Source organism: Nelumbo lutea, chromosome 2, assembly GCF_056320005.1.
Source record: "Nelumbo lutea isolate HS-2025 chromosome 2, American lotus-T2T, whole genome shotgun sequence".
NCBI classification, from domain to species: Eukaryota; Viridiplantae; Streptophyta; class Magnoliopsida; order Proteales; family Nelumbonaceae; genus Nelumbo; species Nelumbo lutea.
The window spans coordinates 72,747,501-72,773,283 of NC_142685.1; the positions used below are offsets into that span (position 1 = coordinate 72,747,501).

The 25,783-nt window shown below is 38.5% G+C and overlaps 1 protein-coding gene across 3 annotated transcripts in view; it reads right to left on the bottom strand.

The window, feature by feature from the left end:
• Window positions 1-25,783, bottom strand: part of LOC148871497 (uncharacterized) — a 173,366-nt gene that overhangs the window by 20,373 nt on the left and 127,210 nt on the right. For all 3 annotated transcript variants that reach the window (XM_088972192.1, XM_088972190.1, XM_088972191.1), the window contains 10 exons: window positions 18,461-18,616; window positions 17,572-17,753; window positions 15,995-16,531; window positions 15,687-15,864; window positions 15,435-15,577; window positions 15,198-15,324; window positions 13,707-13,928; window positions 8,545-8,901; window positions 6,972-7,130; window positions 6,604-6,891 (listed from right to left, as the gene is read on the bottom strand). In XM_088972192.1, the coding sequence (XP_088828318.1) occupies window positions 6,604-6,891; window positions 6,972-7,130; window positions 8,545-8,901; window positions 13,707-13,928; window positions 15,198-15,324; window positions 15,435-15,577; window positions 15,687-15,864; window positions 15,995-16,531; window positions 17,572-17,753; window positions 18,461-18,616 (2,349 nt within the window). The remainder of the gene's footprint in view (window positions 1-6,603; window positions 6,892-6,971; window positions 7,131-8,544; window positions 8,902-13,706; window positions 13,929-15,197; window positions 15,325-15,434; window positions 15,578-15,686; window positions 15,865-15,994; window positions 16,532-17,571; window positions 17,754-18,460; window positions 18,617-25,783) is intronic.

The following is a 25,783-nucleotide window of genomic DNA, read 5'->3' on the forward strand; positions in this document are numbered from 1 at the left end:
TTGTCACAGCTAGTAGAGAGTCAACAGAAGCCCCCGGAACTTGTCTGGATTCAGCAACATGCTTGTTTTCAACTCGCAAAGTATCCATCTTCTTAAAAACACTCCAAAAAGGCTTCTAACAACTTCAATTAACAATCAAGGAAGATAGGAAAAATTAAAAGTTGAGAATCAACCCCTATATAGTCGTACCTATTAACTGTGTCACACCCGGAACCCGAGAGAAATAGGAAAAATCCAGCCGCTCCTTGTAGACTTCACAAAACACTAAGATGCTTGTACTGATCTTCAAGATGAAGAACAAGGAGCCTTTTAATCACCGAGCGCAAGGTCAAACTCCCTGTGGGGCCCATAGGTAGAATTCTCCAGTTAATTAGGGTTTTGGGCAAAACATCAGAGACTGTCGGAAAGATGACAAAGATAGCCTTTTTCTCTCCAAAAATCCACTAACAACTGTGCTGAAGAAAAACATTTTAACTACTCATTCGATTCAGTTCTCCATACACACTGTGTATGGGAAGAAAGAAAAGAAAAGGGAAAAGGAGTGCCTGCTCTGATACCAAGAAGAAAACAACCTTCTAAAATAAACGGATTGATTAAAAAGTGCAAAAAAGTGATAGAGAGCAGCAGAAACAGAGAATCAAGAAGAGAGAAGAGGAAGAAGAAGGTGGCGGCAATAGGGTTCAGAGAAGGATTTTCGAATGTAATCCTCTCTTACACTTTAATCCTTTTCATTAAACTTAATTTACTGTAATTACAAAGAGGCCCTTGGGCTGTTAATTTTAAATAATCATAACATAAGGCCCATTTTGAGGCCCATTACAGCATAAAACATAAACAAAAGAATAAGAAAGCAGTTTATGGGCCATTTGGCCCATCCTCTCTACAATCATATTAATATTGTTATTCTTATACTAATTTCTGTTAAGTTGACTGTTGTTATGCATTGTTGGTTCGGCTGATAAGTGTACATGCTAGTTAGTAGTGAGTTTTAAGCTGTTAGGTACTGGGCCTTTGTTATTGGGCCTAAGTCTGTTTAGTGTTTTAAGCAGTCTGGGTGTCCCATCACTAATCAGGGGCATTCCAGACATTTCATGTAACACTATATTGTAATCTACTATAAATAATAGTACTGTCGACTGGGTTACTCAGTTCGACATTCTCAGCACTTGTTTGTCTTCACCTCTCTTCTACTACTTCAGCTACAATCTTTCAGCAAACATGGTGTCAAAGCTTTGAGCGATCTTCTGGTTACAGCCGACGCCAATTCTTCTCTCTTGCTTTCTTTCTCACCTTTTTTTTTTTCTTTTTTTTTTTTTCTGGTTGCTACAGAGAAACCCTAGGGTTGCCGTAGAACAGAATAGGGTTCGAACCTAGGGTTTCCTGGCTATAGGGCACAAGGGAAGTAAGACCCAGAAGTTGATGCCCTACTAGACTGCTTCTGGTAGTTAGTAGCCATTCGGCTGCTAAGAGAGGTCTGTATAGGATAGACCCAGGTTGATGATTGATTTCTGCAGTCCTAGTATTGGTCGTAAAGGTGAGCACTCTCTACAGTTGCAGAAGTTGAAGCCCAAGAGAAGTCTGCATAGTGCAGTGGTGGAGAGCTCTCAGTTTCAGGTCGGTTACTAGCTCACAGAATTCTTCTTGCTGCTGTAACTGGTCCACTTCAGGACTGTGACCACTTCGGCTAGTCTGAAACAGTGTTATCTACACAAAGTCTGCAACCAAGATGTCTTCCATATCTGGAGAGGTCTCTTCTAGGGACAACAGACCTGGTGGGAGGTCTTCAAATCTGGAGAACATGAATCTGCACAACTTGCAGATTACAAGTGTGTTGCTGGATGAATACAACTTCAGGGAGTGGTCCGTTTCTGCAATGCTTTTTATTACTTCCCGTGAACTCACATGTTATTTAGATGGGAAGAAGGAATCCGAAGTTGGCAGTGTGGAGTATGTAGTGTGGCACAAGGAGAATGCCACAGTTATGTATTGGCTGTTGGCTTCTATGACTCCTCAAGTTGCTAGGACTGTTCAACATTTTCCCGCAGCAGCTAAGATTTGGGAAAAAGTGTCAAAAACCTATGGACAGAAGAAAAACAATGCTAGAATTTACAAGTTGAACTAAGACATTATTGCTTTAAGGCAAGGGGATATGACAGTTGCAACATATTTTGCAACTCTGGAAGGGCTGTGGGAAGAACTTGATTATCACTTGATTCTGGATTGGGAGAATGCCAGGGACAAGGAGAGACATGATAAGCAGATTGAAGAGATCAGAGCCTTCAAGTTCTTGGCTGGCCTGGACCCAGTATATGAGGGCATAAGGTCACAAATTCTTGGAAGAGATGAAATGCCCGAGTTACATCATGTTTATTATCTGGTAAGGAATGAAGAGCTCAGGAGAAAGGAGATGCAAGTTGACACTTAGAAGCAACTAGTTGAACAATTTGTAGAACATTCAGCCCTGATGTCTACAAATCAAAAGGGGAACAAATAGCCAGACAAAAGACATCTTAAGTGCACTCACTGTGGAGGTGAAAGACATGTAAAAGACAAGTGTTGGGTCCTGTATCCTCACCTGAAGCCAGAGCCTCTCTTAAATCAGTTTTGCATGTTCCTAGTCTTACCTCAAATATTTTATTTGTTTCAAAACTTACCAAAAATTTGAACTGTAGCATAACCTTTTTTCCCACTCATTGTGTCTTTCAGGACAGATTGATGAGGAGAACGATTGGGAGCGGTCATGAGTATGGAGGCCTCTACTATTTTGATGCAGACATCGGTTCAGCCTTACAAGCATCTACTACTAGTGGTCCGGAGAATGTGGAGTCAATAGCTAGGTTGCATCTGTGGCATGCTAGGCTAGGTCATTTACCTTTTTCTTCATTACAAGTGATGTTTCCCGAATTGTTTAAGGGCATTTCAAGTCAGTTTAGTCTGTGAAGTATGTCAAATGTCAAAACAATGTAGAACTGTTTATCCAGTTTCCAGTAATGAAATTCAAGCTCCTTTTGATTTGGTTCATTTTGATGTTTGGGGCCCTTCACCTATTGTTTTTCTATTGATGGCTTTCATTACTTTGTCAGTTTTATTGACCACTACTCTTGATGCACATGGATCTACCTGTTAAAAGGACGAGATGAAGTGCCATGGATAACCATGGCATTTTGCAAAATGATTGAAACACAATTTAACAAGAAGATTAAGCAATTCCGGTCAGATAATGCTGCTGAATATTTTGAAAAATCCTTGAACTTGTTCATGGAGGATGCTGGCATGCTACATCAATCACCTTGCACTAATACCCCTCAACAGAATGGGGTTGCTGAGCGCAAGAATAGACATCTATTGGACACAACTCGAGCCTTACTATTCCAGCACGAGGTTCCCAAGCACTACTGGTCTCAAGCAGTACTTACTGCATCAAATCTGATAAATCGGATGCCATCTAAGGTGTTGGGTATGAAAACCCCTTTCTCTGTTCTGTGTCCTACTCTTCCAGACTTTCCTCTTCCTCCTAGGGTCTTCGGTTGTGTATGTTTTGTACATGTAAAGGATCCAAAGAATACCAAGCTGGATCCTAGGGCTACGAAAGAAATCTTTTTGGGGTACTCTCCTACACAAAAGGGTTACAAGTGTTATGATCCTGTCACCAAGAGAAAGTATGTCACTAGAGATGTGGCCTTTTTTGAGTCTCAACCCTACTTTCAGTCTTCCCCGAATCCTCTTCAGGGGGAGACTAGTGGGATGGAAGAGGATTCTCATTCTCCCTTCTTTTTTGTTCCTCTATTTGCCTCGGGCCTTCCATCCTCTCCTTCTACTCCTCCTAGTTGTGGCATCCCGGGTGAACCTAGTGAGGCTCCCACTTTGCCTGCTATCTCTCCTAATACTGCAGATGTTCCTGAGGGCTCTAGTAAGCAACAGAAAGATATAAAAATCACCTACAACAGAAGAAAAAAGGGCCCTCAAACTCATGACAGCAACCGGTTGGACTCGGATCAATTTGTCTCTGCAATCCAAGGTAATCCCAACACACATACTTCTGATTTGGATCTTTCTATTGCTCTTCGTAAGTCTATCCGTTCTTGTACTACTCGGTACCCCATTGCTGATTTTGTTTTTTACTCACAATTATCTCCATCCTATCACTCTTTTGTGTCTGCTCTTTCTTCTGTTCATGTTCCTTCTAGGTACTCAGAGGCTGTGTCTGACCCAAGGTGGAAAGAAGCTATGAATGAAGAGATGAAAGCTTTAATGAAAGCAAGGACTTGGGAATTAGTGGATCTGCCAGAAGGAAAGAGCACTGTCGGGTGCAAGTGGGTGTTCACTGTAAAGCATAGAGAGGAGGGGTCCATTGAAAGGTACAAGGCCCGGTTTGTGGCAAAGGGGTTTACTCAAAAAGAAGGGATTGACTACAAAGAAACCTTTGCTCCAGTAGCGAAGCTCAACACAATTCGGGTTTTACTGTCATTAGCAGCAAATTTTTCATGACTCCATCAGCTAGATGTGAAGAATGCCTTCCTAAATGGTGATCTTCATGAAGAGGTGTTTATGGACCCTCCACCAGGCTACAACTTTGATAGAAAGGTGAGTAAACTGAGAAAAGCATTATATGGCCTAAAGCAGTCTCCTTGTGCATGGTTTGAGAGGCTTTGTGGGGCCATGAAGAAATGGGGTACACTCAGAGTGGTGCAGACCATACCTTGTTTATAAGGAGACAGGATAACAAACTTACAACACTCATTACTTATGTGGATGAGATACTTTCTTGGGATTGAAGACTTGGGCCATTTGAGATACTTTCTTGGGATTGAAGTTGCTAGGTAAAGAGAGGGGATCTATATATGTTAGCGGAACTATGTACATGACCTCCTAAAAGAGACAGGCATGATAGGGTGTAGACCAGCAGATACTCCAATAGAATAGAACCATGGTCTACAGGAATCAGTAGGGGAGGACTACTGTGATAAAGAGAGATACCAAAAATTGGTAGGGAAGCTGATATATCTATCTCTCACTCGACCATATATTGCTTATACTGTGCATGTTGTCAGTCAGTTCATGCACTCTCCAAAGATCCCTCATATGAGAGCAGTTGAAAGGATTCTCAAGTACTTGAAGACTTGCCCAGGAAAGGGAATTTTGTTCAGAAAACACAATAAAATTGAAATTGAAGCTTATACTGATGCAGATTGGGCCGGTTCTGCTGGGGATAGAAAATCAACTTCAGGATATTGTACATTTGTTGGAGGGAACCTGGTTACATGGCGGAGTAAGAAGCAGAATGTGGTTGCTAGATCAAGTGCGGAGGCTGAATATCGACCTATGGCTCATGGTGCTGCTTAACTTCTGTGGCTTAGGACCCTTCTTAGTGAGTTTGGCATTAAAGCCGAGGGTCCTCTTAGACTGTAATGTGACAACAAGGCGGCCATCAACATTGCAAATAATCCAGTGCAACATGACAGGACAAAACATATTGAGATTGATCGACATTTTGTTAGAGAGAGAATAGTCTCGGCAGAACTTTGCATTCCTTATACTCCATCCGAGATGCAGATTGCAAATGTGCTGACTAAAGGGTTGGCTGCAACAAAATTCTTGGACCTTCTTGGCAAGCTAAACATGACTGACATCCATGCTTAGCTTGAGGGGGAGTGTTTAAGTTGACTGTTGTTATGCATTGTTGGTTCAGCTGATAAGTGTACATGTTAGTTAGTAGTGGGTTTTAGGCTGTTAGGTACTGGGCGTTTGTTATTGGGCCTAAGTCTGTTTAGTGTTTTAAGCAGTCTGGGTGTCCCATCATTAATCAGGGGCATTCTAGACATTTCATGTAACACTATATTGTAATCTACTATAAATAATAGTATTGTCGACTGGGTTACTCAGTTCAACATTCTCAGCACTTGTTTATCTTCACCTCTCTTCTACTACTTCAGCTACAATCTTTCAGCAAACAATTTCTTTTTGTTATTTTCTTATTTGTTTGGGTTCAATCAAGACACAAGTCAGTGACATAGTATTGAACCCTTTAGGACTTTAAAACCTGAATTGGTAAGTAAAAAATAACTTGAAGATTTTGTCCAATTGACACACAAAAAACAACCAATAGGACTTCTTCCTAGGACCAAAACAAGGGCTCAACCCTTATGTTTTGTATTTTACTTTCCTTTCTTATTTTTCTACTCATAAACATGTTGGCATTCTATCTATTGATATGGGGTTTATAGTTATTTTATGGTGATTATTAGTTAAAGATCACTACTTGTTACTATAAAACCAAGGAATCTACCCTAGGATTTATATATTTTTTATTTTAAAAAACTCATTGCCAAGACACCCACCTAGGAGGCTAAGTGACAAGGTGCTCCCCTATCACATATTGCAGGCCCACCAAAGAAACAATATTGTATGACCATCTATGTTACCTAGAAATGGCAAAGGCTGGACACAGTATCAGATCAGGAATTTACATTAAAAATTTCAGTATCCAATACAATATGGCACCCTTGTAGAGGTATCTGGGCATCATAGATGGACATGACACAAGTTTCATCATATTATACTGAATTCTGTAATGAAAAGTAAGAAAGAATAAGAAATTCAAACCATTGAGTGGTTGGGCCCATAAGTGTTCATTGCTTGCTCAATTGCAGAACGTATTTCAAGAGCCTGTTGAGTTTCACGGTTGCATTTGATAACACGGGTCTGTTCCTTTGAGTCTGATGATTTTGTTTTTAGATAGAGAATAAGCTTTGAGGGTGGAGATCTTTGGTTGTCTTTCTTTCTGTGTGCCATTTCAATTCTCATGAGGTCATTCCATAAGACATCCCACACTACTGAACATGGATCTCTTGCAGGGTTGAACTTCCTCTGGGCCACAATGTTAGAGGGTTGCTGAAACAAATGGCTGAAAACTTCAGTTGAAGCTCTATCAATTTCTTTCTTTCCTTAACAAAGAAACAATTTGGACCTACTTGCAATAGTATGACTCTTCGATGGGTGACTACACTTATCTTTCCTTTTGGAAGTAAGAAGTGGTCTTCATATGCGTCTGACAAAGCAAATTTCCCCCGAACTTTAAAGAAATCAACTTGAAGAAACAATGTACCAGACTGTGCCAGTTGTAGGATAACCTTCATTGCACAATAACAGAAAGAAGGTTAGAGCTCATTCTTCACTCTTAATATTAATATTTACTTAATTAACAACTATGAATTACAAGAGTAAGAGCAGGTGGCCATGCAGTTATATCTCTAGGAGTCAGCTCATGGGTGGAGATAAAACAATCATTTAAATTAAAGGAATATGTTCATATAATATCAAAAGTTTCATATTGAAAGAAAAATACAACTTCTGAACAACATTTTTGGCACTAGCTGTTGAATTCTTCTGAAAATATTTGATCTGTTTGTTAGCAGTTTCTCTTGGTTTCAAGTGTATGGAAGAGACGAAATTTCCTACTTTGTTAGAGGGGAGGTTTTATATGTTAAAAGTTTGAACTTTTGATAAGAAACGTTCACATATACACTAACAATCACAATAATTAAGGATCATTAGAAAACTAAACATTGCCAAATTGCAAAATTAAGCCAATGATGCGATTACTGAATATTTAGTACACTATTTTCTGGGTTTTTTATCTGACACCTTTAGGGGCTTTTACAGTTTTATTTTTCTTCCATTCAAGAAAGATGGAACTACTGGGAAGTGGTTTTGGAGATTCCCACTTGAACCTTGATACCTGTATCATGCAGTAATCAGAACCAGATTTGGCATTCAAAAATATGGATGGGAGTCAGGACCCACTAGAAGGGTGGCGTTCCCCATGGAAAGCCATAAGAAAACTCATGTGGACTTTATCAAACACTTCAAACTTGATCTTATGAAAGGTCATAAAGTCAGATTTTTGGAAGATACATGGTGGGGTGGGGCCATGGAACAATTTTCCAACTTCGCGTGAGGAAACAATAAAAAAGGTAATAGTAAATAAATAAAACAATAGATGAACTTTTTGCTTACTCACCTACTGGTGTTTCTTGGGACTTTCAATTTGGGAGGAATTTAAGGGATTTTCATCAACTTAGGGGCCATTTGATAACAACTCAAGTTGCTGAACTGAATGACTTATTTCTTTGTCTTTTTGTGGATATAATAAATAAGTAGTAAAATATTCAAGGTATAGCAACCTATCCAATTTCAGCTTCAGCCATTAAAGAGCCCCCAACCTGCTTAAAATTTTAATCACTAAGCGACAAAGCAATAAATTTTTCAGTTCATCAACTTCAGCTGTTATCAAATGGCCCCTTAGAGATATTTCTTACTTCAAGAGGGTCAAGACAATAGAGTTTGGACTTACAGCCAATTGGACTTCTGTTATCAAATATCCCCTTAGAGATGTTTCAGCTATCTCTCCTAATCAAAGATGTACGGAATTAGACTGCCAGCACATTGTGGGCTAACTCAGAAATAACTTTGTTGTAGATTCCATCTTTTTGCAAGTTTAAATTGAAACTAACTGGTTAGTAGTAGCAAGTTGAATGCTAATACCTGCCCCTGTGCTTTGTACTCATCATATGGGCGGAGCAAATTATCACCACTAATTACTCGAGGTAGCCTCCTGCGTAGTAGTTGTTCGTCTGATGTTATAGCAGAAGCTATTTTCATTCTCATTGCATTTGCACCTTCAGTAGTTTTTGACAAAAGATCCAGGACCCCACTCACTGGTTGTGCAGCTGCACCTATTAATCCTTTACCAACACCCTGAACAAAACCCTCAACACCAGATGATTTTGCTCCTTCAAGAGGCTTTGTTAAGATGCCAGTGACTCCTCTGAACAATCCTTTGGCTAGGGCCCCACCCCCCTCTCTGATAACATCACCAATATCCTCCACACCTTTGCTTTCCTGGAAAAATAATGACAAATTAGTAACATCACCAGTTTCTTTCCTACACAGGGAAATTGGAAGTACTATCCACCTAGAAGTTGATCACAATAAAATGTTTAACCAAATAATGACAGTGACTTGAAATAGAAGTTTCAACCCAATCAAATGATCATAGACTAGTTTATAATTACAATCCATTGAAATGGTTACAAATAACAAACATCTAGCAATCTAGTGGCTAAACCTACTAGTTTTCTGGTACCAACACTAGCATGAGTTGCTTGTATATAGTCATTTTGAAATGATCTTTCAGTCCAATTTGATGAGGAAAAAAAATGTGTGAATGTATTCTGTTTTGCATTTTTTCTTTGTAGTGGGATCCCAAATTGTTGTTGTGAATAAACCCTAGTTGATTCTAGGTCAAAGTAGAGAAGAAGGAAGAAGAAAGAAAAGAGAAAGAAGAAGAAGAGAGTTCGGCCAGACTAGAAGAGAGAATGTGAAAAATCACTCTCCTAGCCGACCCACTTGAATTTTATTCATAAAACTTAAGAGTTACAAGAAAGACAGTTTTGTCCCTCATATAAGATGGGACACATAACTTAAACTCAGATACAATAGACCTTTCACTTTCAAGAAGATAAACGAGAATGACTAAAATACCCCTGACTCGAGCATTCTAACAGTTGTCTTTGGGTAGCTTTGTTGACAGTTTGGGACCAGGGGTATTTTCGTCATTTTATAAGTCAGATATTTGGCCAGGGGCAGTTGGGTGCATTTCTGTTGGGTTTTAGCTTGCTGCCGTTGTTACTGTAGCAGAACTGTTCCAGGAAGAGTTATACTTCAGGTTCAGGTCTGAAATCCCTAAAAACCCAATTTGTTTGTTGTTTCAACTTGGTATTTCTTGCGCTTATTGCTATATACTTGAAGTATTGCATGTAATTTGTTTTTCTGCCCACAAAAAGTGGTATCAGAGCAAGCTCTTTCCTTGGGTTTGCTTCAAAGTTCATTCCTTCTTGTGTTTTTCTATATTATCATGGCTGCAAGGGGTGGACGTGGTGGGGGTGGTAGAAGACATAGTTTTCAAGGCGCCAAGGCGAGGCTAGGCGACATGGGGGTGCCTTGTTGCCTAGTCGCCTAGGCGATAGGTTTTCTTAAGTGAAAAATAAATATCCTAGGTAGTTCCCTAGGTTCCATAACCATCTTTCCTTAATAACTATCCATAATTTTCATATGAAAATTATAAACTTCATGTTTATGTCTAGAAAATTAACATATTTATGAGAAGAAAAAGAAGAAAGAAAAGAAAATTCAATAAACATGGGGATTGAACCCCTATCTTTGTTATAGGAAAAGAAGAAAAGAAAATGTGGAAAAGAAGAAAAGAACAGAAGAAGTCTTTGAGGGTTCAATACAGCAGTTAGCAATGTTTGTGTTGATTAAACCCTAACAAATAAGAAAATAATAAAAAGAAATTAGTTTATAAACACAAAAAATGAATATTTTTGTTTAATAATTACAATCTGAAAAAAGTAACAATATAAAAATGTTTTATAAGATAGTAAACAAAAACTGCTAGGCGACTGGCTCACAAGCCTTTTCAAAGCAGATCTGAAGAGTGGATACCATCAAATTCGTATCCGAGAGGGAGATGAGTGGAAGATTGCATTCAAGACTAAGAAAGGTCTTTATGAATGGCTGGTTAAGCCATTGGATTGTTTAATGCTCCTAACACATCTATGAGGTTCATGAGCCAAGTTTGAAGGTCGTTTATGGGGAAGTTCGTGGTACTTTATTTTGATGACATACCCACAACAAAGATTATGACAGCCACTTAGAACATTTGAGAACAATAATAGAAGCCTTGACACAAAATCAGCTATATATAAATTTGAAGAAGTGTAATTTTATGACCGATCGGTTGGTGTTTTTGGGGTATGTTGTTTCAGCCAAGGGGATTGAGGTGGATAAAGAAAAAGTTCAAGCTATTCAAGAGTGGCCAACACCAAAGACCTTGACTGAAATTGGTAATTTCCATGGCTAGCAACATTTTATCGTCAGTTAATAAAGAATTTCAGCACTGTTGTGGCACCCATTACTGAATGCTTGAAAGGAGGTGAGTTTACTTGGACTCCCGCAGCTGAGAAAAGCTTCCAAGAACTAAAGATGAGGATGACAAAGGCTCTGGTATTGGCTTTACCTGATTTTAACAAGCTCTTTGAAGTTGAATGTGATGCATCCCATGTTGGGATTGGAGCTGTCCTTAGCCAAGAAGGCCGTCCAGTTGCTTACTTTAGTGAGAAACTCAATGATGCTAGAAGGAGGTATTCCACATATGATGTTGAGTTTTATGCCATTGTGCAAGCGCTGAAGTTTTGGAGGCACTATCTTATCCAACGGGCGTTTGTATTGTATTCAGACCATGAAGCATTGAAGCACCTTAACTCCCAACAGAAGATAAGGGGAAGATATGCTAAATGGGTTGACTTTCTACAAGAATATAATTTTGTTTTGAAGCATAAGGCTAGACAACAAAACTGGGTAGCTGATGCTCTTAGTAGGAGAGTTCACTTGGTGTCAACAATGTCTACTAATGTTGTGGGATTCAGCTCCATCAAAGACCAATACCAAGATGACCCTTATTTTGGCCCTATTTGTAGAAGCTATACAACAGGTGACAAGGATATTCGAGCCAAGTTTGTGTGGAATGATGGTTACTTATTCATGGGCAATAGGTTATGTATTCCATTAGGACCCTTGAAGGCAAACTCATTGCTGATTTTCATTACAAGGGACATTATGGTTGCAAGAAGACACTTGAAATGGTTTCCAAAAGGTACTTTTGGCCAATGCTACAAAGGGAAGTGTTCTATTACGTTGATAGATGTCACAAGTGCCAAACATCTAAGGGGCAGCATTAAAATACATGTTTGTATCTTCCCTTACCCATACCAGAAGCACCATGGACTGATATTACTATGGATTTTGTGTTGGGGTTGCCAAGAACAGCTAGGGATAATGACTCTATTTTTGTTGTGGTTGATCGTTTCACTAAAATGACCCACTCTATTGGTTGCCAAAAGACTTCTGATGCTTATCATGTAGCTAACTTGTTTTTCAAAGAAGTTGTTCGGTTGCATGGATTGCCAAGATCTATCACATAAGATCGTGACACAAGATTCCTCAGCCACTTCTGAAGAACTTTATGAAAGCGTATGGGTACTACCCTACAATATAGCAATACATTTCACCCACAAACCGATGGACAAACTGAAGTGGTTAATCGAAGCTTAGGCAACTTGTTGAAGAGCCTAGTTGGAGACTACTTAAGGCAATGGGATCTTATCCTACCACAAGCTGAATTTGCCTTCAATGATTCAATTAATAGATCTATAGGGAAGACTCCTTTTGAGATTGTCTACGATCGGTCACCTAAAAGTGTTGTTGATCTAGCTCCTATAATAGGGTTGCAGCGAGTGAGTGGTGATCCAAAGCTTTATCTGAATCCATTCGACAGATTCAAGAGAATGTACGACAGAAGTTGAAAGAAAGCAACCAAAGGTATAAAGAAGCTAAGGATAAGCATCTCTGGATGAAAGAGTTTCATGAGGGCGATCTAGTCATGGTTTATTTGTGGCCAAAGAGGTTTCCTATTGGGACCTACCATAAGTTGAAGCAGAAAAAGATTGGTCAATTTCAAGTGCTGAGACAATTTGGTGACGATGCATATGAAATTAAGCTACCAGCTGATTTGTCCATTTCACCCATTTTTAATGTAGCAGACCTCTTTGATTACCATCAGGATCTAGAACCAACAACAAAGGGTGGGCAAGGACAAGCACAAAGGGCCAGTAGTTCTAATGAGTTTGAACAAGTAGAGGGTGCAGAAGATGTTTGAGTCATCAACACTCGAAATGGAACCTATTTTAGGTTCTTGGTCAAGTGGGAAGGGAAACCATCAATTGATAACTCTTGGATTAGTGAAAAGGAGTTTATGAGGCTAGATGAAAACATGTGCAAGGCCTGCTAAAATTGTTACGTGCACGGGGCCGAGCACTTTTTAACCCGACGAGAATGATGAGGCAAATAAGTGTGAATGTATTCTGTTTTGCATGTTTCTTTTTGTAGTGGGATTCCAAATTGTTGTCTTTGGGTAGCTTTGTTGATAGTTAGGGATCAGGGGTATTTTCATCATTTTATAAGTCAAATATTTGGTCAAGGGCAGTTGGGTGTATTTCTGTTGCGTTTTGGTCTCTTGGGTCTTTTTGTAACAAAAGTTATCTTTTGAGGGCTCATTTGAAGTTAGCTTTGTTCTTAAGTAGTTGCTTGTGAGAGGGAAGCATTCTAGGGGCTTATGTGTAAATATTTTAATTGGCTTGTCCAGAAAAGCAGTGGGTCTTATAAAAGAGAAGGGGGCTGTTTCTATAGGGGTCTTTTGGTTCTTTCTCTCTTGTTTGATCTGTAGCTCAGCCCCAGATAGGGTTATCAAGCATTGGGAGCATAGATTTTGAGGAGTCAACCCATTTTGGCACCTTCCAATCCTTCCATCACTGTGTGTCCACACGGGAGGCCAGCTTGCTGCCATTGTTACTGTAGAGGAACTGTTCTAGGAGGAGTTTTACTTCAGGTTCAGGTCTGAAATCCCTAAAAATCCAACTTGTTTGTTGTTTCAACTTGGTATTTCTTGTGCTTATTGCTGTATACTTGAAGTATTGCATGCAATTTGTTTTTCTGACCACATCACAATTGGTGCTCAATAGTTGTACCAGGTAAATTACAGTTAAAGTTTGTATTGAAAGGATCAGCAAATAGAAAATGGTTAGAACCTGTCTCTGCCTGCTTTGGATGAATTTCTTATCCATTGATAGAGCTGCAACACCTTTGCTCATATGTCCAAGTGCACTGCTTGCATTACCAAGTATATCAACACCTGATATCAGTTGAAGAGGCTGACCAAGAAGATCCTTCTGAATGTTCGAAATAGCAGAGCTAATAAGAGAACTCTGCCTCGTGCATACAACTTCACTAAACCTCTGATTAATCCTGATCTGATGAAAACAGATCAAAAGAAGTTAAGGCAAAACATCTATTCTATCCTCCAATGTTCGATGTTATCTTACAAAACAAATTAAAGCACGATCTGCAATTTTGATATGGATGGACATTTCTTCATATAGAGATGGGGAAATTTTGGGGATACTTTGCTAATTTCACCAAAGAATCAATAGAAGTAATATAGTTACATGTTTAAGGCTAAAATAACCATGGTGAATAACTGTATAAATCAAATAAGAAACGATTAGGAGACTTGCTTTGGTATCTTTCTCCGCTAAACTTTTAGTCTTTCAGCCATCTTCTCTTTATTATGTATGTCATTTACTTGCCATTATGGCTGTTTCCGTTTTTTGTTTTTATGTATTTTGATTAGATGGGGATCCTTTCTTGTACTTGTGTCTTGTGTGTGTGTTTTTCTTTTTTCTTTTAGAAATATTGTGATTTAGTAAGTGAATCATATAAGAATAGTAAGCTAATAATCTAATCACCAGATCTCCATTTTTCCTTTTCCTAAAAGATATTTAAAAAATTATGATGATTTTAGTGAAATGTAAAGAAATTTTTATGGTATTCTTAAAATTTAAACCTTAAATGTATAGTATATAAATGAAACTTGAAATATTGATACACATTGGCAATATATTGGAGATATTAGAAAAAAAAAGGTTTTTGGAAAATTTTGTATTGCCTCCTAGAAAAATGGGGAGATTCCATGGAAAAATTGCCAAATCTCGCCAATATTGTTAACTGTGATATAAGATATGTTGAAGATTGATAACATAGCAATGAATGGTCGTATTCATCCAGTTGGGTCAATAATAGACTGACTCCAAAGCGATCTCTTAGGTAAGATGCATCATGTAGAGCTCCAACCTGACACAAATATCCACTTGTTTTTGCATGGGCCTGAAAGAAGGTTCTTTAGGTCCACCCAATGGGTGCCTAAGATATCCTTAGATGAATTTTTAACTGTGATATAAGATATGTTGAAGATTGATAACATAGCAATGAATGGTCGTATTCATCCAGTTGGGTCAATAATAGCCTGACTCCAAAGCGATCTCTTAGGTAAGATGCATCATGTAGAGCTCCAACCTGACACAAATATCTACTTGTTTTTGCATGGGCCTGAAAGAAAGTTCTTTAGGTCCACCCAATGGGTGCCTAAGATATCCTTAGAAGAATTTTTGAAGATTAAATGTCTAAATGAAGTCAGATGCTTCAACAAATACAAAACAATATAAGAAAAATTCAGGACATACAGGCATATTCTCAGTGTTACCCAATGCAGTCATCAAAGATGACCAAAACCCAAGGACACCCTTCGGCCGCTGAGTTGGTGACATAGCCATTGATACCTTGAACCGGATTTCTGAGATGTTTAATATCCTGCTTGTCCAGAAGATATTTTGATTCTTAGAATTCTAAAGAAAGAACATTCTGAAAAAGTAAAAAAAAATGTATCTGGAAAATTAAACTTGGATTTCTTTGCTGTATACCCTATTTGTATAATTGGATCAACTGATACAGCAGTTGTTTGACTGCTAAATAATCTACTTGTGTTAACTTGCTGGATCATTTCGTGAATGCGCCATATGATGGGTTCGTGGATGTTTATCAAAAATGCTGATTTGTCAGGAACCTGCTAGATAAAAGAAATTGAAAATCAAAATCAATAAAAAACGAACAAATAGAAAACAAAGTTCCTGCAAAGAAAAACATTAAACCGAGAAAAGGAGAGCAGTCCATACATGGAGACCGATATATGGATAGACACATAAATCTAGTAAACCATTTGATTGCGTTGTCATAGACAATTTTAATATGTAATCATTTTGTTCCCCAACTCTTTGTGGCCTGAAGAGAACAGGCATTTGTGTCAATGGCAATTGGTTATCCACTTGGATTGTTTGCATCCGTAACTTGATCCTGACATATAGTGGATGTAAAACAAGGATCATGGGTATTAGACACCATCATAGGTTCAGAAAATTTGATCAATTCTTTCCAAAAGATAAATTTGTAAAGGCTGACAAGTACTTGTTGAAATAAATCATACCTACTGATTCCAGAGCCCAAGCCACTCGAATGTGACAGCAGAAGATTCTGTATGGAAAGATAAAGTATCTCCTCAGGTGTGTGATCAATAATAGATAAGCCTAGCTCTGCAAGCTCAACAAGAAAATGAAATTCACAATCTGTATTAGAAATTGGTTGTTGATGTAGTGAATCATTTCTGGTTAGTTGCGGCAAATGTAATGAACTTCTAGGAACAGTTGCAGAGGTGTCATCTTCTGGCATCCAATCGCTAATCTTAATCACATTGATTTTCTCTTCTTTCAGGACAGTAACACGTAAAGCCCTAACAGGTCCCCCCGCAACATGAATGGGCTGGTAGTCAAAAATCTGATCAATATTATACTTCTCTGTTTTTAAGGGGTCATTTCCATCCACCATGAGTTCCAATAATCGCCTTCTACCAATATCTTCCCAAAGAAATGAAGCTGCTGCATTAGGAAGAAGCGTCCACCAAAAATCACTAGTACTATCAACTTGTCGATAACGTACAGGTAAAAACATAGAACGGTTCTCGATCCTGTAAAGAATAATTAAAGGTTATTTACAACTGGAGGAAATAAAACTGGAACAAGCATGGCCAATTAGTGAAAAAAACAGAAGTGACATTATCATGTTAAACTTTTATTATCACTTACAACTAATTAAATGTCTGTTGAGTTTATGCATAATAATCTAAACAAAATGAACTCATGAAAATATTAATGGACTGAATTGATTCAACTCACAGATTGGGATGTGATGGGAACTATGCATATGACATTGCGTTATCACATTGAGCTTCCTAATGGAGCACTCATCTGATGCGTCCATCACACATGCAAATTGGCAATTAACCTCATCACTATCTATCCTATTGCATTTCCACTAGAGACTTAGGAAGGGGTGTAGTAACTCATGCCCTCACATGCGCACGTCAGGAAAGGACAAGAAACCAAGTATTGAGGTAATGACATGGAAACATGGTGACACCCGAATTAGTCTAGATTGTTCATATTAGATAGCTTTGTAACAAACTCGGGAAAGGAACATTCTGGAAGGGAAAAGGCTTCCAGGAAAGCTATAAATAAGGTCCCTTGAGAGGATCTGGACGATCATTTTTTCACACTCTGAGATCATGTGAACCCCGAAGGTTATTACTTCTCGCCTCCAGAGACTCCTCCCGCCAGAGCCCTCTTAGATTTCAGATCTGAGACCTGAAGCCTCACTCTCTGCAACCCTTTTATTCTCTCAACAACCATCTTTGCCCAGACGTCTGCCATCTTTCAGGCAGATCTCCACAGTGCCAAACCCTACTTGCCTACAACTCCAAGTATGAAAAGGATGCAAGGAATATGATATGCATAAAGTCTTCTGTGTAACTATATAGGACAGACTAACTACTAACTTTGCTTATCATTGTCATGAGCTGAATTGAACTGATTGTTCAACCTAATTGGATCAACCTTGTTGATGTCTGGTACAGATTTTTCAAATGTTAATTCATTTCAATATGGAGATTCTAATCACTTTTCCGTCCACAAACTGAGAAAATTGAATAATTAATACATTAATACTAACCTGTAAGGGCTTGGAAATGATGGTCGGAAAATAACTTCATAGCGTGAGCCTTTTGCTCCACTTCGTACTTCTACACTTAGGTACATCTGGTCACTTCCTACATTGTTCTTCAAGGAGACACACATGACGCCTTCACTTCCAATGCTAAATGGTGTACTCCATCTGTATCCATCCACCCTCAACTGAAATCAAGGCCAAACAGCATCCATAGTCAAGGTTTAAAGTATCGGAAAGTAAATTTTAAGAAACGTATTGGGATACGCTTTGGATACAAATAGATATGGGCGAAAAACCAAGATACACATGGATATGTTAAGAAACTCAAATAAATCCTAAAAAATAAGTTATTTAAACATAAAAACCTTACTTTAATGGTTTACATGAAGTGTGAAAAATCGGGACATAATCGGTAATTGTTGAAAATTGATGGAAAACTAAAATAACTGAAACATTTTTGGAGGAAATAAGGAAATAAGCGAAACATGATTTGTTAACATTTATGCTCTGTTTGATTCCTCATAAAATAAGTGAAACATTTTTGGAGGAAATTCTTTGGCTCCTTAGGAAAAATCGGGACATAATCGGCAAGAGAGATAAAGTTTAATATTTTAAATCACAAGACACCTCAATTTTTGGTACACAAAAACAGTGTTATTTGTTTGGAATATTTTCCAAGGAAATTGGTTGGTTTCTATAAAGCTACGCAATTTTTTTATCCAAAAATAAAAAGCAAAGCTACTCAACTTTGGTTTTAGTAAGGAAATCCATTTTCCCTAATTTATTTATTTATTCCTTCTCAACTTTTTTCTTATCATTTCTTTGCAACCAAATGCAACCAAGGGAATGTAAGAACCCAGTCTGACTGAATACAAGGGTGACTTGCACTAACCTTTAACATTTCATCTTTGGCTGTAGATTTCCATTGAAATGGCTTTGGAGGATCAGTTGGATGAACATACTGTATCGACTGGGTCTCACATTGCTGTAAAGATAGACTCTGACCAGTCCTATTGAAAAATAATGTGTGTGGTTGAAAATGAATGACCTGCAAATAAACATATTTATCCCATTTCTATCATTAATGAAAATAATTTTCATTAATCACACTTTTTTATATGATGAATATATAATGTTATAGAATGTACCCAAAATTATCAACAAATTTCTACATTTTCTAGAATTATTTTATTTAATAATAACATCATGTGTTGAACCATTTGGCACAGATAATTTAACCACTAACCCACCGCTTGGATGGAAAAATCATTTCACTTTTTTTGGTTAATTTTAAATCATGTATTCCATTTTCATCATCAATAAAAGTAATTCTTATTTTCACATTTATTTTGTGTAATATGGTGAATATATAACAACAGAATTGTATCAAAATGCTTTATACAAAGCTTATATATTTCTCTCTCTCTCTCTCTCTCTCTCCCTGTATGTGTGTGTGTATCTATCTATCTATCTATCTATCCATCTATATATCTATATATATATATATATATATATATATATATTAGTTATGACATCATAGATTGACCCATTTGACCTGAAATGTTAGATCATTGACCTACCTATCATCTTGTCAAGACTGCTGGAACAGACCAACAGAAAGCAGTTAATCAATTTTACAAGAGGAGGCCACATCACCACAACTAACCATCCACTTGCAACAACTGTAACAAAAAGACAATCAAGATTGTAAAACTACAAGTAGTAGAGCAGAAAAGGAATAAGACATTGATTCTTTCAGCATTAAACTCTCTCTCTCTCTCTCTTTTTCTCTCTCTTCTTCCAAGAATTCAGGAGGTTGGCCCCTCGAAGAGCCCTGAGTCAGGCAGGTTCCTAACGATTTGGTATCAGAGCCAGCATGACCAACACAAGAAACACGTCAGTAGACACCCGAGTGGATTAGATGGAGGTAGAGATCCATCAAATGTCTTCAGATCTCAAAGAAATGAAGGAAAGTTTCACTGCTCTCCTCCTTCGAATAGAGCAGGGGGCAACGAACATTAACAGAGGAAGCCAAGAAGAGAGCAGCAATGAAAACAACCGTAGAACAGGGGCGGCAACGAGAATAGCCAAAATCGACTTCCCCATCTTCTCAGGCGGCAACCCAACTCCCTGGATTCTCAGAGCCGTAGTTCGATTCCCATGAAACACCGGGGCAAGATAGGGTAGCTCTGGCTTCTGTGCATCTTGAAGGGGAAGTTATCCTCTGGTTTCAATGGTACCGAAGGGGGCACCCTCGTCAAACTTGGGTAGACTTCACGGACGCCATGATTGTCCGTTTTGGATTGTCTGGGTTCGAAGATCTTGATGAAAATTTGGCAAAGTTGCGGCAGGTGGGATCAGTAAAGGATTACCAGATAGAGTTTGAAAGGCTGGCCGTGAGAGTCCAAGGGTGGATGGAGAAGGCGTTGGTGGGAAGCTTCGTCGACGCCCTAAAAGAAGAACTGCGACTGGAAGTGAAAGCGATGCAGCCCACTTCGGCCATCAATGTGGCAGCACTAGCAAGATTGTATGAGGACAAGTTCAGTCGAGCAAGAAAGATGCAATGACCATGGGGTCCAAGAGCAAGAAGGGAGCAAGAAAGGACGACAACACTAGACAAAGAGGAAGGAGTACTGGGCCCAGGCCCACTGGTTCCTTTCAAACGGCTGACCTGGGCAGAGATGCAAGCCCGTAGAGACAAAGGTCTCTGTTACAACTACAAAGAAAAATTTGGGCTGGGCCATCGCTGCAAGAAATAACAAGCGTTTCTCCTCCAAACAGATGCCGAAGAGGAAGACGACATCACCGGTTGCGGAGAATCTAACCCAGGGTGGGAAATACAATCCAATGGCATGCCTGAAATATCCCAACAAGCCCTTACGGGACTTGCGCCCCCTCAAACAATGAGAGTTGCAGGGCTGATCCTAGGACGCCAAGTGTCAATCCTCATAGATAGTGGCAGCTCCCTTGACTTCATAACTCAAGTCTTGGTGGATAAAATGGGACTTCCGGTTCAACCAACAACGGCCTTTACGGTTCATGTGGCCAACGGTAATAGCCTATCTTGCAATAGCATTTGCATGGGCCTACCACTAAAGATTCAGGGTCATCAGTTTGCGGTGGACCTATTTCCTCTCCATCTCAGTGGAGCGGACGTGGTGCTAGGCATTCAATGGTTAAGACAGCTAGGACCCGTGGTCTGTGACTGGGCCTGTCTCACCATGGACTTCATATCAAGAAACTCTACAGTCCATCTACAAGGGCAAACATGCAAGGGCCCAAGGCCCATCAGTCTTGCAGCACTGACAAAGCAAAGAGGAGATCCAGATCAGCCCATATTCATGCACATGGACTCAAATTGGACCAGGCCATCCTTAGCTAACAGCAGATGGGCCTAGAGACTTCCAAAGCCGTCTACAACAACTCCTTCAGCACTATGGCAATGTGTTCAAAGAACCCCAAGGATTGCCACCACGCCGGGAGCATGACCATCGCATCCCCCTCATGTCGGGATCAGCCCCAACCAATGTAAGACCCTACTGATACCCTTACGTTCAAAAATCTAAAATCGAGAAGCAAGTTCAAGATATGCTTAAGCAAGGGATAATACAGCCCAGTCACAACCCATTCTCTTTGTATTGATTACAGAGCCCTTAACAGCATCACCATTAAAGACCGATTCCCGATACCAGTCATTGATGAGTTTCTTGATGAAATCAGTCAAGCCACCATATTCACAAAACTGGATTGACGAGCTGGGTATCATCAAATAAGGGTACATAGGGAGGATGTTCACAAAACGACTTTCAACAATATTTCAATCCAGGTCATGCCATTTGGGCAGACCAATGCTCCTGCCATATTTCAAGCATTGATGAATGACATATTCCGACTATATTTACGTAAGTTCATCCTTGTTTTCTTTGATGAAGTATTGGTCTATAGCCCCAATTGGGAGGAACATTTGAATCATCTACAGGTCACCCTTGAAACACTTGAGGCCCACGAGCTGTTCGCTAAAGAGTCCAAGTGCTCCTTTGGACAAAACCAAGTTCACTACTTGGGACATGTTGTAGAAAAGGGGACTGTAGCGGCTGACCAAGATAAAATCTCCAGGGCTGCCTGCAAACCAAATGTGTGAAAGAATTGAGGGCCTTCTCTGGCCTGTCTGGGTACTACCGTCGCTTCATCAAAAACTACGGCCGAATAGCTACCCCATTGATCCAATTGCTGAAACAAGACACTTTTAACTGGTCAACCCAGGCCCAACAAGCTTTTGAGCAATTGAAACAAGCAGTTGCAAGCCCTCTAACATTAGCACTGCCCGATTTCACAAAAGACTTCATCAATGAGTGTAATGCCTATGGTCAAGGTGTTGGGGCTGTTCTCAAGCAAGAGGGGCGACCACTAGCCTTTTTCAGCAAGGCCTTAACATCACAAAAGTGGGCCAAATCAGTTTATGAGCAAGAATTAATAGCAATAGTCTTAGCAGTTCAACGTTGGCAATCCTACTTGATCGGTAGACGGTTCACAATTCGGACCGGCCATCAAAGTCTGAATCTAGTTAGGCTCCCATTGTACCAGCTACTACTAGTGATGTTGCAAATATTACTGAAGACTCCGACAAGTTGCAAAGGGATATCAGAATCACCTACAACAGAAGGAAGAAGGGTCCTCTAACTCATGACAGCGACCAATTGGACTCGGATCAACCTGTCTCAGAAACTCAAGGTAATCCTATCAGTTTCTCTGACTTAGATCTTCCTATTGCCCTTCGTAAGTCTACTCGTTCTTGTACTATCAAATACCCCATTGCTGATTTTGTGTCTTACTCACAGTTGTCTCCTCGTTATTTTTCTTTTGTGCCTGCTCTATCTTCTGTGCATGTTCCTACCAGGTATACTGAGGTAGTATCTGACCCAAAATGGAAAGAGGCTATGGATGAAGAAATGAAAGCCTTAATGAAAGCAAGGACTTGGGAATTAGTGGATCTACCAGAAGGGAAAGGCACTGTTGGATGCAAGTGGGTGTTCACTGTGAAGCACAGGGAGGATGGGTCCATTGAAAGGTACAAGGCTAGACTGGTAGCAAAAGGGTTTACTCAAAAAGAAGGGATTGACTACAAAGAAACTTTTGCTCCGGTGGCAAAACTCAACACAATCCGAGTTCTATTATCTTTAGCTGCAAATTTCTCATGGGAGCTACATTAGTTGGACGTGAAGAATGCTTTCTTGAATGGTGACCTACATGAAGAGGTGTTCATGGATCCTCCACCAGGTTATGTCTTTGGCAACAAGGTATGTAGACTGAGAAAGGCCCTTTACGGCCTTAAGCAGTCCCCTCGAGCTTGGTTTGAGAAACTATGTGGAGTCATGAAGAAAGGGGGTTACACTCAAACTGGAGCAGATCATACCCTCTTCATAAGGAAGAGAAATGGCAAACTTACGACACTTATTGTCTATGTGGATGATATGGTAATTACATGGAATGATCAGGAAGAGATTAAAAGACTAAAGGAGTTTTTGGTTGCTGAATTCGAGATCAAAGATCTGGGCCAACTGAGATACTTTCTTGGGATTGAAGTTGCAAGATCCAAAGAGGGCATCTATATATGTCAGCGGAAATACATCATTGATCTTCTTCAAGAGACAAGCATGATGGGGTGTAGGTCAGCCGATACTCCAATAGAACAGAATCATGGTGTACAGGTGTCAGTAGGAGAGAATTACCCTGATAAGGAAAGATACCAAAAGCTGGTGGTGAAATTGATTTACCTGTCCCTTACTCGTCCTGACATTGCTTATGCTGTACATGTTGTCAATCAGTTCATGCACACTCCTAAGATCCCTCACATGAAAGTTGTGGAAAGGATCCTCAAATATTTGAAGTCTTGCCCGGGGATAGGGATTCTGTTCAGGAAAAACAGTAAAATTGAAGTTGAAGGATATACTGATGCAGATTGGACTGGCTCTGTTGGGGACAGGAAGTCTACCTCTGGGTACTGTACCTTTGTTGGAGGAAATTTAGTTACATGGAGGAGTAAAAAACAGAATGTGGTTGCAAGATCTAGTGCAGAGGTTGAGTACCGAGCTATGGCTCATGGTGTTGCTGAACTCTTATGGCTGAAGATCTTGCTTGGTGAACTTGGAATAAAGATTGAGTGCCCTCTCAGGTTGTACTGTGACAACAAGGCAGCCATCAACATTGCAAATAACCCAGTGCAACATGATAGAACAAAACATATTGAGATAGACCGTCACTTTGTTAGAGAAAGAATTGTCTTAGGAGAACTCTGCATTCCTTATACTCCTTCCGAGATGCAGATTGCAGATGTTCTGACAAAAGGGCTAGCTACAGTGAAATTCATGGACTTACTTGGCAAGCTAAACATGATTGACATCCATGCTTAGCTTGAGGGGGAGTGTTGGTTCGGCTGTCTTAGTTTGTATGTTTACCTTTTGTTGGGTCTTAAGTCATTAGTTAGTGGGCCTTGTTACTGGGCCTAATCTTATTTATTTTTTTTTTCGACTAGGTGTCCCATCACTAATCAGGGGCAGTCTTGTCCATTCATGTAACATTATGTAATGCCTTTATATATAATAGATTAGGGCTGGCCGAAGAGTTGACTGCCGCCCATTTCATTTCTATTCCTCTTCTTCTTCCTCTTCTTCTCTCATTCGACAACACTATTTCAACAAACAAATATGTCCACATTTTTAATAATTTTCTATATTTTTGTATTTTTTATATTTATAAATTTGTATTATTTATTTATGACATCTTGAAATTATCCATTTGACATAAATGGTTGAAGTACTTAACCATGACCTAGATGGAAAATATGATTTCATTTCTAGGTTTATTTTAAAAGTACAAAATTTCATTCTATTAATAATTACTGTTTATGGATTTATTAGTGGAATTTAATGATGATAAAAAAGTATTTTTTAAATTTCTAAAATTGTATTATTTATTTATGACAACATGAATATATCATTAATAAAATAATTATTGCTTATCATACTTATTTGTGTTTATATTATTAGTATATAATATTATAGATGTGCCCAAAATTGTTTCAGATTTTTTTGTACTATTCTATTTTAAAAAAATATTTTTAATTATACATCATGGTTTAACCTATTTGACTTAAAGGTTGAACCACTAACCCACCCCCCTAGATATTAAGATGGTTTAATTTCCCATCAATTTTAAGTTGTATATTTGATGTCCATCAGTAATAAAACTATGCCTATTTTATCATACTTATTTTTTAATATGACAAATATATAATAATAGAAACGTGTCCAATTTTTTTTCAATTTTTTTCTATAATTTTGTATTTTTTTATATTTATAAATTTGTAAAAATTTATTTATGACATCATGAAATTATCCATTAGACCCAAATGGTTTAAGTACTTACGCACGACCTAGATGGAAAAAATATGATATCATTTCTAGGTTTATTTTAAAAATATAAAATTTCATTCTATTAATAATTATTGTGTTTAGAATTATTAGTGGAATTTAGTAATCATAAAAAAAGCATTTTTATATTTATAAATTTGTATTATTTATTTATGACATCATGAAATTATCCATTTGACCCAAATTGTTGAACTACTAACCCACCACCCAGGTGAAAAATGTGATTTCATTTCTATGCTTATTTTAAAAATATAAAATTTTATTCTATTAATAATTATTGTGTATGGATTTATTAGTGGAGTTTAATGATGATAAACATAAGTACAAAATGTTGGATTCAATGAGAGAGAATGTGATTTATTTAATGACTTAGATGTCAGAGTTAATGAGAGGTAATTGAATGTACTTAACGATATTCTTTTAATTACATTTTCCGCCCTTTCAATGGAAATGAACTAAATTCAAGAGGAGGGGTATATTAGTAAAGAAAAATTCCATAAGCCAATACCACCTCATTCACACTTTTATAAGTAGTATAGATATGCATATTATATTTGAAGGATGTAGGAAAACATTAACTTTTAATAAGATTTTTATATGCAGAAAATATGGACTATTCATTCTTAAATGACTGCAACAAATACTTGACCAAACTTTTGAACTCACTTTATTCTTGGAGTTGAACTGGAGATGAACTTTCCTCAATACTTATGCCATATGCATATTTACTAACTATTGGGATGATTGGTATCATATTTACAAGATTATGACATCTGCACGGCCCC